The sequence below is a fragment of the Gossypium arboreum genome, chromosome 13, assembly GCF_025698485.1.
Source record: "Gossypium arboreum isolate Shixiya-1 chromosome 13, ASM2569848v2, whole genome shotgun sequence".
Lineage (NCBI taxonomy): Eukaryota > Viridiplantae > Streptophyta > Magnoliopsida > Malvales > Malvaceae > Gossypium > Gossypium arboreum.
The window spans coordinates 124,022,755-124,035,524 of NC_069082.1; the positions used below are offsets into that span (position 1 = coordinate 124,022,755).

General features: G+C 29.8%; 2 protein-coding genes across 2 annotated transcripts; one reads left to right on the top strand and one right to left on the bottom strand.

Moving 5' to 3' along the window:
- The first annotated feature begins 2,844 nt into the window (after positions 1-2,844).
- LOC108462184 (beta-fructofuranosidase, insoluble isoenzyme CWINV6-like) lies at positions 2,845-5,585 on the top strand. The gene is given in 8 exon segments (XM_053024608.1): positions 2,845-3,028; positions 3,189-3,197; positions 3,494-3,554; positions 3,556-4,336; positions 4,428-4,586; positions 4,674-4,912; positions 5,008-5,098; positions 5,192-5,585. Coding segments are annotated over 8 exon segments (1,767 nt in total). The 3' UTR covers positions 5,435-5,585.
- Positions 5,586-11,048: 5,463 nt separating this feature from the next.
- On the bottom strand, positions 11,049-11,578 carry LOC108462183 (glutaredoxin-C6-like). The gene has a single exon (XM_017762162.2). The coding sequence runs from the start codon at positions 11,528-11,530 to the stop codon at positions 11,093-11,095; it is 438 nt and encodes a 145-aa protein (XP_017617651.1). The 5' UTR covers positions 11,531-11,578; the 3' UTR covers positions 11,049-11,092.
- Positions 11,579-12,770: the final 1,192 nt, after the last annotated feature.

Here is a 12,770-nt window from a genome sequence, read left to right on the forward strand (position 1 = left end):
TTCAATTCAGTTTAATTTTCTTAAAAAATTATGTGAAATTTAAAAGTCAAATCCTAATTTATATAAAATAATTAAATATTACTATATAATACCATAAATTTAAGGTAAAAGAAGTTATAATTTTTTGTTAATTGAAAAATATAGATAGGTAAAAGATTACTTACTTAGAAATATTGAAGTATTTGCATGTGAAATTATATATTTGTTTTATAATTTTGTAATATTATAATAATATTTTGTTTTAAAAATTTTATTACTATAACTTAAAAATATTGTAATGGTAATATATCATTGCGTTAAGTTTACATCAATGCCAGAGGGGATGCGTCGTCTCACCTCTTTGACGTTCTTGAAAATTATTAGTTGTCCCCAATTATCGAAAAGATGCCAAATGGATACTGGTTTGGACTGGCCTAATATTGCTCACATTGAACGCATTTGGATTGAAGGTGGAGGCATATAAAATAATCAAAACCTTGAAAGACAAAAGGCAAAATGATTGTGCTCTCAGTTGACAGTAACTCACACGAATCAAGGTTTTGTCTTTATATAACATAATCAAACGCGCCATAGCAAATCAACTCCCCTTTTCGTCATTGGATCAGTGAGAATTTACATAGAGAAGATGAGTAGGCAATGTTGGAGCTTAGCGAGCAGGACGTTTTGCGATATACGAATCCTAGCATCGATCTTCTGAAAAAAACAAACATTTTGGTTTTCCTACTTGGGTTTTAAATCCAATTCATTAAGGCTTGATTTATTATTACACTTTTTTATGCTTCGGAAAATTCAATTGGACCAAGCTGTGGTTCAATTGGAAGATTGGGTTGGCTGGGCTGAGGGGACAAGCTGGTTTTGCGACTCCAAGCTGTGGTTCAGATGTGGACCAAGTCATCCACGTGGTTGAACCGACTTGGACGCTTTGTCTTTCTATATACAGTCTCATCGCCATGAAATCAAAGGCATATTAATGAGAACTAAGACTGGAGAGCTTTTATTAATTTCAATTTCTAACTCAATTTAATAATAAAAAATCAATAATTCCAACCTATTTTATTTAAACTAAAAACATTAGAATTCAGATAAACTCTGAGATACTTTGAATTGAAAAAATCAATTCAAAAACATAAATGATAATAACCGAATTGATTTAAATATATTAATACTTAAATTAAATTGATTCAACTTGAATTCATGGTAAAATAAGTTTTATAGATCGTTTTCTTAATTTAATTAGGTTTTTAAGTTGATTTTAACTTTAATTAGGAAAATAAGTCAGTTTTATGGAAAGCGCATCCAATTGAATGCGCTTTATGCATAGATGGCAGTAAAACGCACTCAACTGGTTATGTTTTCTTTTTCTCTTTCCAAAATTAGGATTTTTATTTATTTATTTAGGGTTAGGGTTTTGATTTGATTGGGGATTGAGTTTAGGGTTTTTTTACTGTTTAAATTTTTTTAAAAGTCTTTAGGATTTTTGACTCAAACGACAGAAGTTCTTAAGTAGTTTTAAGGGGTTGGGAATGTGATATGCGCTTCAGTACACATACAATTCATATGTCATGGCCGGATAGGATCATCATCTTAGAAACCCATCGTCGAAAAATTCAGTTTCGAGGTAATAATGCTTGATAAAATCAGGGGTCGATGTCTACATGAAGGTATCAGTTGGCAGTTGTGATACAATCACGGATTCTAGTATAACAAGGGGACTAGTTAGACGCACTTTCTATAAAATCAACCTATTTCTCGATTAAAGTTAAAATTGGTCTAAAGTCCTAATTAGAATAAAAAAATGGCCTATAGGCCTTATTTTGCCCAAATACATCAAACCTAATTAATTTGTGTCCTCCATCACTTCACAGTTCTAATTAAAATTGAATTTCAGATTTAGTTTATCATCATATAAAATCAACAACTGTTGAATATAGTGATAAGATATATTGTACTCTCTAGAAGATAACATAATTTCAAAATTTAGAGACAATATTGTTAGGAGGAATAATTATAAACCTTGAATATGAAGAATAATACATGATATTCAGAATCATGAATAAAGATGAAATGCAGATATGTTAAACATTAATAGAGTAATAAAAATACAACAAGTGTTGAGTGCAATGGTAGAGTAGTTGTCTTTTTGCAGATTGAGTCTTAATATAATTGGCATCGGCATTATTGTCGAGAACATGGATTCAAGTGTGCTAAAGTACATTATACTCTTATTTAAGAGTTAGGAATACACTATGAATAATTCTAGATATTGTATTAAAAAAATATTTGTCTTTAAAGTTATTTTTTTAATTTTAATTAAACAAAAAATTAGCCACACGCAATTCAAGCTGACCGCAGCAATGATGAAGTTCATGTTGCAAAAGGGAGGTCATCACATAACTCTTGCTCCTCAACAATTCTTTCGTTTTACAAGTCTTAGTTTAAGATTATATTTTAATTATTTTTAATTATTGCAAATTAAGACTTATTTCTTTTAATCATGGCGTAAATTCTTATGGGTTATTGTCCATGAATGGTCTTTTCTTATACATAACTGTTTTACAAGTCTTTAGTTTAAGATTATATTTTAATTTTAGTTAAACAAGAAATTAGCCACACGCAAGCAATAATGAAGTTCATGTTGTAAAGGAAATCCATCAGATATCTCTTACACCTCAACACTTGTTTCTTTCTTTCTTTTTTTAATTATAGCAAATTAAGAATTATTTCTTTTAACCACGGTGTAAGTTCTTACAATTCATGGGTTATTGTCCTTGCGTGGTCTTTATATATATATAAACGTTTTTCAAATCCCATTGGTTCATCTCAGCCTTCTTTTGAGCCAAAAAAATGGATATCTCTCTGTTTCTGTTTGTTGGGTTTTCTTGTTTTCTGCTAATCAATGGGAATAAAGTGGAAGACTGTGATTATCTGACAGACAAGACAAGTTTTCAATCTTTCCAGGTTTTATTGCCAGCAGAACAGCCTTATAGAACAGCTTATCACTTCCAGTCTCCTCGAAACTGGATGAATGGTAAGAAACTGATCTTGTTCTTGCAACTTCATGTTTAAAAAATAAAAAAATAATAAAAAAATCCCAATTCTCTGCATTGATGTGCTTGTTTGGTGTTAATTGGTTCAACTGATCTGCTTCAATGATGGGATGATGAAAATGGGTGACATTCACTGTACAGATCCTAACGGTAAGAAACCAATTTCCTTTTGGTTTCAGCTTATCTCTTTATGCTTCTCCTTTTGTACTTTATATGTATATTGCTCGGATTTAGGAAAATCATATCCTCATACTCATGTCAATGTGTATCATGGATTCGAAGATGAGTGTTGAATAATAGTATAATTTAAAAAAAAAAAAAATTCATATATTGAGACGATCATGCTCTATTTCATGCTCGAGCATGTGTCGGACTTAAGAAAAATGAAAAGTCCAGATACAGCATGTTAAATCTGACAACAAATTATTGTTCATCTATGCATGCAGGGCCAATGCACTACAAGGGAGTCTACCACTTATTCTACCAATACAATCCAAATAGTGCATGGTTTGGTGTGGGCACATTCTGCATCATATGATCTTATTAACTGGTTCGGTCTTGATCATGCACTTGTTCCATCCGAGCCATTTGATGCCATAAGTTGCATTTCCGGTTCAGCAACGATCCTTCCAGGGGATAAACCGGTCATTTTATACACCGGCGTAGATGCTAACTATAACCAGGTTCAAAACCTGGCAACCCCGAAAAACGAATCCGATCCATTGCTAGTTGAATGGGTCAAATACTCCGGAAACCCTCTAATGACTCCACCGGATGGTGTTAATGGAGATAACTTTAGAGATCCAACAACTGCTTGGCAGGGCCCTGATGGAACCTGGAAAGTAGTCATTGGAAGCTATAGCAATAACCAGGGCATGGCTATACTCTACAAAAGTCAAGATTTTATTCATTGGACTATGCATCAAGATCCCCTTTATTTATCGTCAAAAACCGAGATGTGGGAGTGTCCGGACTTCTTTCCCGTGTCGATTAACGGCACCAATGGGGTTGACACCTCTATTGAAAACCCAAGTGTTAGGCATGTCATGAAGGCAAGTTTCAATTCCCATGATGTCTATATAGTAGGGACTTATGTTAACGAGCAGGAAAGGTTCCTTCCTGATGCTGACCTTACCGGAACCAGTTTGGACTCGAGATTTGATTACGGTAAATTCTATGCCTCAAAGTCGTTCTTTGACGGTAAGAAGAACCGAAGGATACTATGCGCTTGGGTAAACGAATCCGATAGTATGGAAGATGATCTAAAGAAAGGAGGGTCTGGACTTCAGGTGATTGACATTACATATTTATTGATGCTGCATGATGTATTAGAATCACACTGATCCTCAATCTCAATGGTTTATGGGTAATCCTTTGCAGTCAATTCCGAGGCAGATTTGGCTTGACCGAAACGGCAAGCAACTAGTGCAGTGGCCACTGGAAGAACTCAATAGTCTACGTGACAATGAAGTCTATGTTTATGACAAGCAGCTCGAAAGCGGGTCGGTTTTTGAAGTTTCGGGCATCACTGCTTCACAGGTGAGTACTCTGTGGTTGCATATCAATTTCCCATTTGTATTTGAAGTAATTGCATTGTCATGACCAATTTTCTTACTATGTTGGAAGGCCGATATCGAAATAATGTTTGAATTGCCCAAACTAGAAGAGGCCGAGTTCATAGACGCCAGTTTGGTTGATCCCCAGCTAATCTGTGACAGACAAGATGCATCTGTGACCGGAAAATTCGGACCATTCGGTTTATTAGCTTTGGCAACAAAGGACTTGGCCGAACAAACTGCGATTTTCTTCCGGATTTTCCAAGACCATAAAGACTATAAAGTACTTATGTGCAGTGACCAAAAGAGGTTAGTCACCACTTTTGTCCAAAACTATCCACAATTTAGGCAATAAGTCATCCACATTCATTTGATTCAATGTCAAAAAACATGTTGTTCAACAGGTCTTCTTTACGGAACGAGTTAGATAAAACCACATACGGAGCCTTCGTAGACATCGATCCTCACCGAGAAATGGTTTCACTAAGAACTTTGGTGCGTTGATTTGTGTTCACCCTGCTGGCCTTTTTGTTATATTTTGATTTTGGTTTCTACCATTTTTACATTTCTTGGTTCACCTTTTTGCAGATAGACCATTCCATAATTGAGAGTTTTGGTGGAAAAGGAAGAAGTGTAATCACCACAAGAGTTTATCCAAAGCTTGCTATTAATGATGAAGCCCATCTTTTTGTATTCAACAATGGAAGTCTCAGTGTAAGAGTTTCAAGGTTGAATGCATGGAGTATGAATAAAGCCCAGATAACTGCAGGGGGGAAACCGAAACTATATCCGAGGATTTCTCGAGGAAGAAGTAAAGAGTATGACCCTTAATTGGGCCTATACTTAGCCCACATTTGGATTTTTAATTGGGTTTTTCTACTTGTATTTTGAATCCAATTCATTAAGGCTCGATTTATTATTATTATTATTATTATTAATTATTAATTATTAATTATTATATACTTTCTTATGCTTCGGAAAATTCAATTCAGTTTAATTTTCTTAAAAATTTATGTGAAATTTAAAAGTCAAATTCTAACTTATATAAAATAATTAAATATTATTTATATAATACCAAAAATAAAGGTAAAAGAAGTTATAATTTTCTTTGTTAATTTAAAAATATTGATAGGTAAAAGATTACTTACTTAGAAATATTGAAGTATTTGCATGTTAAATTATATTTATTTATTTTAATATTATAATAATATTTTGTTTTAAAATTTTATTACCAAACTTAAAAATATTGTAATGGTAATATGTCATAATGGTTTGAATACATTTACTCTGTAGGGGTGGAGCTAGAAAATTTTTTAGGAGGTTGGAATAAAATTGTATATTTTATAATAGCAAAAGTGAAATTTTATCATTTTAATAGTCTATATCTTTATAATTTTAAAAGGTTAAATCATTTTTTTCTCATTCTTAGGGGCAAAGTGTAATTTTACTATATACTATTTTAAAAATTTAAAATTATAAAAGGACTAAAGGTGGAATTTTTCATTTTAGGGGGGATCGAGCACCTGCCAGCCTCCTTGACTTTGCCCTATGCTTGATGTTTTAAAACATTTTATTTATAGATAAATTGATAATATTAAAAAAGTATTAAAATATTTGGGAAAAACCTTTATGAAGATAAATTTTTAAAACGTATTAAATTTAGAATAATATAATAATACAATGATTGAAATAATTTTCTTTCTTTTTAAGAATGTAAAATTATATCAAAATTTAAAAAATAGATAAAAAAAGTTAAAAGAATATCTCAAATATTAAAATAAACTACAAACTCTATAGATAATAGTTAAAGTTTAGAAAGAAAAAACCCATACATAATAACAAAAAGAAAACATTATAAGTAAATGGAAAATTAATATAAATGGATGGTTTCTTCTGGAAGGGATAAATTTAGTTAAGCAACTAATAAAGTGAATAAAATAATAATCGAAAAGATTAAACACACAAATTTTACGTAAAAAAATTCTCAATAGAGGATAAAAAATTATGGGTAAAATGAGATTTCATTATCATAAGAATAGTACAAAAGATGGAAAGAATTAAAAGAAAAATCGAAAGCCTACAAGAAAAACCCTTCGAAACAAAAAACAAAATTCTTTTAGTCTAAGGCCTCATTCGGCTTTGATTTTTAGATGGGCTTTTAGAAGAAAAAATATTTTTATATTAAAAGCATTAAAGAACAGACGTAAAAGTAGAAACTTTTTCAACTTAAGAAAAGAGACGAAAAAGTAAAAATTTGGTGTTTTTTTTTTTAGCCAAAATTACTTTTGGGGCTTATATTACTTTTTTAACCTTATTTATTCTTCTTCCAAATATTTAATTATTATATTTAAATAATTAAATATAGTTTATATATTCTAATTAAATTTAATAAATAGTCAATATCTAATTACAAATATTTAATTATTATATTTAAATAAAATTTATATATTCTAATTAAATTTAATAAAATTAATATTAATTATTTAGAAATATTTAAAATTAATATTATATTAAAATATTAACAATAAGTTATACTAAATTATTTTTATATTATTGCTAAAATATCATAATATTAACTAATTTAAACATTATTTAAATACATATTTGTTACTTTATAATATTATGTCTAAAATGGACATTTTATTTCTCAAAAGCACTTTTTGTGAAGAATACCAAACACTCAAATTTTCAAAAACACTTCTCAAAAGTACTTTTCCACATAATTTTTCAAAAGTATTGCCTAGCCCTAAATAATGTTTTGTTGTGTAAAACCTATAGCTTGAAATTCATAGCATATATGATTACGTTTAACTAAAAGAAGAACAGTCAAAATAATAGGCATTCTTTCACATCTACAATATATATTTTGATACATAAAACAAATAAATAACACAATTGAAGAGAACAAATAGGCAAAATTTGAACAAAGTTAGACCTCTATTGTGTTTCTAGACTTGCTAAAAAAAAAAATTGAACAATTTTATTATAAATTCTGATCATATTTGCTATTTTGACATAATGCTTAGAACTATAGAGGATAATTCACTTCAACGCACTCGAACTCACGTCCTCCTACATTGACAACAATACACATACCAATCAAGTTAAGACTCAATCAGTTAGACTTGTTCAAAGTTAAATCTCCATTAAATTTGATTGGCATCGGCACTGTTGCTAGTGTAGGAGGACGTAAGTTGAGTGCGTTGAAACGTATTATCCACTCATTTAATGATCGAGGAGGGACTATAAATAATTTTAAACATTATTTATAAGTATAAAACTTGCAAATTTTTAAAGATTGATGGTTGATTATAATAATGTAAAATTCAAATTGTAGAGATTTCCTTTACTATAACAGGTTAGCTATTATTATGATGATGGTAATTAAGCAAATTCTGATAGAATTTAATATACGGTCAATCATAATATCTTTTATATAATTTAAATAAGTGGTATTAATGTTTATAAATTTAATATATTAAGTAGAATAATTATATAATTATGTTATTCAAATTTGAGTAAGACTGTAGGATATAATTAGATGATAAACACAAGTTTGTTTAATTTTTTTAATTTTACTCAATTAGAATTAATTAAAATTCATGATTACAATAAAAAATTTGTAAAACTTGGATCTATGTTATTCAGACTTTTTTGAAGCATTTAAATCTCTACATTCATGTCCGACGCATATTTGAAAGTTACTAAAGTTAACTATCCAACAACTAAAGAAGTATGGTTAAGCCTCATACCCACAAGATGATGATCTCAGTTTTTTTCAAGTAATATTTTAGATTAGGTAGGGACAAATCTAAGAAATAATGGGTGGCTACTAAGAGCTAAGGTTCTTTGGGCTATATATCATGGCCTCTATGGACGAATGAAACATTTTCGTTTTTTAAAACTTAGTATGAAACATAACAGAAATCATTAAAATATCAGTATGTTAGGTAAGACAGTACATTACTACCAAAGCATGGGGCCGTTAAAATTTTTAATGGAGACTCAAGACAATCATTAGGAGAAGTATAGGTTGAGTAGGTAGGTTTATGTAGGATTAGGTTTTTTAATGTAACTAGTGTTTTTTTTTTTTTTCACCAAAAGATAAGTTAATTATCTCAACATGGTTTATACTTAGATACCGAGAATTTGCTTAATCAAGGGGTTGATTTAGATGAACCGAAATATAGTCAATCGATTTATAAAATCATCTTTAATAAATAATATTCGATAAATTTAAGATTCGAATATGTATAATATTGAGCAATGAAGAAAAACAGGGAAAAAAAGTGATGTACTGATAAAGTTACTAAACCTTACCCATTAAGGAAGTTTCAATGGGATACTTGATTGCCCATTTTTCATCACTTGCACCAAAAAGCATTAATCTTTTTCTTTTGATCAGACAAAATTGCTTATTATATAAAGAATCTCGATCAAAGGGATTCTCCTTTTATGTTAGGGTGTGAAGATTCTGGATGGGGTATTCTGTAAAGCCAACACCCTAGCATGACTGCTCAAATATATTAAACTAATTAAGCACAACTTGATTTTGGATGAAAGATTTACCATTAAATATTTAACAGTTATTTTTATGGGAAAGAAAAGGTTTTATAAGTAAGATTAAGATATAAAATGTGTTTATTTTATTTATTTTTAAAATTATAAATATATCTCAAGAGAGAGATATATTATATTTCCAACTTGATAATGGATTTTTGAGTGTACCAAATAATACTTCGTAAATTGAATTGAGAGTTCGCTAAATATATTCATTTAATTGCAACCAAGCTTGGTTTTAGGGTTTTTTGAGAGTAAAGTTTTTAATTTTTTACCATAAATGTTTCATCTCTTAAACCTCCAAAATTTTTTCAGTTTTCCTTTGTATTACATTTTATAAATTTTTTAAAAAGGAGACTCAATTTCGCCTAGGCCTAAAAATATCAAGAAGGAACCTGATTGCAACACGAAAAGTAAAAATAAAATAGATATAAGGATTTTTTACGTAATCCAGAAAATTTTTTTACATCTACATCTTTTTCACGAAGTAACCCACTATGAAGTGATTAAAATTTTTCCTTTCACGTTGAAAGCTTAATTACAAATGAACATAAAAATCAATTTTTATAAAAGACTTTCTTTAAAAGCTTAAATACAAATTAAGCACAAAAAAATTATTCTTTAAAATCTTCAAAATAATGGAAAAAATAATCCAAAATGGTTGGATGAAACAAATACCAAAAAATATTCTTTAAACTTCGGTTAAAATCTAATTAACTAACCGAATTAATCTAATTCGGTTAATTTGTTGGTTAATCAATCTAGTTTAGTTGGAGGTCGGGTAAAGTTTTTTTGAAATTCCGGTTAACGGTTAATTTAATTCCAAATCGGGCAATTAGCGAATTAACGAAATTAATAAATAATATTATATATTATATGTATTAGACTATTACTAATTTGGTTAATTCGACCAAATAAACATTATCAATTTATTTTTTGATATGTTTTATATTTTTAATAAAAGAAACATATAAAATTCAATTCAGTTAAATTTTTAAAAAATATAATTCAGTTAACAATTAAAAATTAAAAATTGATTAATTCGGTTATACTAATTTGATTTAGCTACCAAAACCAAAAGAGATTATTAATAATAGTTGGAGGTCGGGTAAAGTTTTTTGAAATTCGTTAACGGTTAATTTAATTCTAAATCGGGCAATTAGCGAATTAACGAAGCTAATAAATAATATTATATATTATATGTATTAGACTATTACTAATTTGGTTAATTCGACCAAATAAACATTATCAATTTATTTTTTGATATGTTTTATATTTTTAATAAAAGAAACATATAAAATTCAATTCAGTTAATTTTTTAAAAAAATAGTTCAGTTAACAATTAAAAATTAAAAATTCGATTAATTCGGTTATACTAATTTGATTTAGCTACCAAAACCAAAAGAGATTATTAATAATATTTGGGTCCACTTAAGTTGAAGAGGATGTTATTTATTTTCAGGTTTTTACCTTAACTCTTTGTTTAATTAACTTAGAAATATTTCAGAAAAGAAATGTTTTCTTATGATTGCGAAATTTGGAAGAAATAAAAAAGTAGTAAGAGATCCCTTATTAATTTACTCCTTTGTCATTTAAAGGTTCCAACAAGAAACATTCCCACTTGCTATTGTTTATTTGTTTTAAATAAACATTTCAACATGCAAACCAAATTATTTTAGTAGAAAATATGAATAAATTTGGTTCCTTGGATCATGAAATATCCATAGAAACATCATCTAAGATCTGCATGAAAGCTGAAACAAATCATAACAAAAATACAAGGAAAAAGAAGCAGAAATGATTTCTGTTTTGGAACTTACAATAATAATTTTGATGACAAGAGAAAACCCAGATTAAAAATGGCAACTTGATTATGTATTTTTAATGCTAATTAATATTTATTAATATTAATAACCCTATGTATCATCCTTAGAGAGCGCCAACTTCGATGAGCTTTGGGATGAGGTGGCCACTAAGGTGAAGGGCCACGAGTGATTCGAGGCCGCCGACGCAGGATCCACCAATGAACACAGCGGGTACTGGATTTCGTGACGAGATACCACCGTGACCCGTTGTTGGCGGAGGAGGAGGAGGAGGAAGAGGGAGGGAAGCGATTTCATGGTCATCGAGTTGGATGACGGTAGGATGAACTCCGATGGTGACCAAGAGCTTTTTCATGACATGACACATGCAACAAGAGGATCGACTAAAGATGATGACCGGGTGCTCTGATATCAACCGCCTGATTCGGGCCTCCATCGACTCCTCTTCGTCGAAGGAAAGGGCGGCGGTGGTAGTCATCATGGGTATGGAAGATGAAGAAAGGGATGGTGGTATGTTAGTTGAGCAACTTCGTAGGCTTTGCATTTGCCAAAAACAAAAGACAAGTGAGCTTTTGGAGTGAAAAGGGGTAATGTCAACGAAGGGGGAAAGCAATGAAGTGGGATAAATATGAGTTGGTTACATCATCAAGTACAGTGTTACATAGGATTTAGGGATCATTGAGATTTCGGGGGTACCAAGGATTTAGGGTAAACGCACACACTTAATGAAAAAGAAAAATAAAAAAAGTTCCTACAAAAGAAAATAATAAAGAAACCGTTAAATTTAACCCTTTATATATTTAATTAATTTGGCATTTCTTATTATTTTTAGGCTCTTTTAACTTTTAAAGAGAGTGGAATTATTTTTTAAATAAAATATTAATTAAAATATTAATTTTTAAACATGAAAATTCGCATATATTTTATTTTTTTTACTTTAAAATAATTTTTGCTATAACTATTTTTAAGTCTTTTGCGTTGACTAGTTGAATTTTTTTTAACACAATGCCACATGACAATTCATAATTGGTCCACATGTTAATTTTTGTTAGGAATTAACACCGTTATGTCTGAATACTAGTGATAGACGAAAAAATACAATTACCAAAATGAACAAATTAAAAGTACAAGTACCACTTTGACAATTTTATTAAAGTACAAGTGTAAATCTTACCATTATCCCTAAATATGATAATTTTAATGTGAGTTGAGCTGAAACCCCAGAAGTGCATAATATATATCGCCAAAGCCCAATACAATTGAGGACATTAAGTGAAGTACTCCAAATACAAAGTATGGATAAATGCCTATTAACTTCATCGCTAGGATTTAGCACCTAGCCTAGAGTAGCTAGGTAGGGAAGTAAAATTAATCTTTGTTTGTACTGGAGGCATAGTTAGGGGCTGACAGGGGAGCCCACCCCCTAAAATAGAAAAATTTCTATTTAGGCATTTTAAAATTTTAAAACTTTAAATTAATAAAAGTAAAATTGCACTTTGGCCCCTAAAAATGATAAAAATTTAATTTAATCTTTTAAAAATTATAAATATATCGGCTATTAAAATGATGAAGTTACATTTTTACTGTCATAAATATTACAATTTAATTTTGCCCCCTTAAACAAATTTTCTAACTTCGCCCTTGGTTCGTACATGGGTTTTTCTGGGACAAAATGAGTCACTTCAAATAGGTTCATTGCTTCAACCCAGAATTCGATTAATTTGACATGGGCTACATGAAACCCCAATAGTTTACCAAATAAATTGATAAGTCATGCAATCTCG